This window comes from Eimeria tenella, genomic scaffold (genome assembly GCF_000499545.2).
Source record: "Eimeria tenella Houghton genomic scaffold, Eth_scaff2235, whole genome shotgun sequence".
NCBI classification, from domain to species: domain Eukaryota; phylum Apicomplexa; class Conoidasida; order Eucoccidiorida; family Eimeriidae; genus Eimeria; species Eimeria tenella.
In genome coordinates this window covers 1,587-1,888 of record NW_013542092.1, presented here as the reverse complement: position 1 = coordinate 1,888, position 302 = coordinate 1,587, and the positions used below count along the sequence as shown (strand labels likewise).

Here is a 302-nt window from a genome sequence, read left to right as displayed (position 1 = left end):
AGCAGCAAGAGCAGCAGAGAGGCTGGAGAATTGAATGGAACTGGAATTTAATTAATTAAAAGTGAACTTTGTTTGAATTAAATTAAAAGTGAAAAAGAAACACTTGTTTGAATTAAGTGGAAATTGAAAATGAAAGAGTTGCTGCTTGAAGGTGCTGCTGCGCACTCAGGTGTACAGACAGTCGGACTTCGTGGTGTGCACGCTGCCCGCCACCGCAGCAACTTGCTGCTGCATCACAAAAGCACATTTTGCTGCTATGAAGAAAACTGCTGTTTTCATTTCCCTCGGCAGGGGACAAGTCC

The 302-nt window shown here is 43.4% G+C and overlaps 1 protein-coding gene across 1 annotated transcript in view; it reads left to right on the top strand.

Moving 5' to 3' along the window:
* The window catches only part of ETH_00037455 (uncharacterized protein), a gene marked incomplete at both ends in the record, with an annotated part of 540 nt that extends 489 nt beyond the window's left edge, over nt 1–51 (top strand). Inside the window, one exon of the mRNA XM_013374724.1 lies at nt 3–51. Within this exon, the coding sequence (XP_013230178.1) occupies nt 3–51 (49 nt within the window). The remainder of the gene's footprint in view (nt 1–2) is intronic.
* Between the last annotated feature and the right edge of the window lie 251 nt (nt 52–302).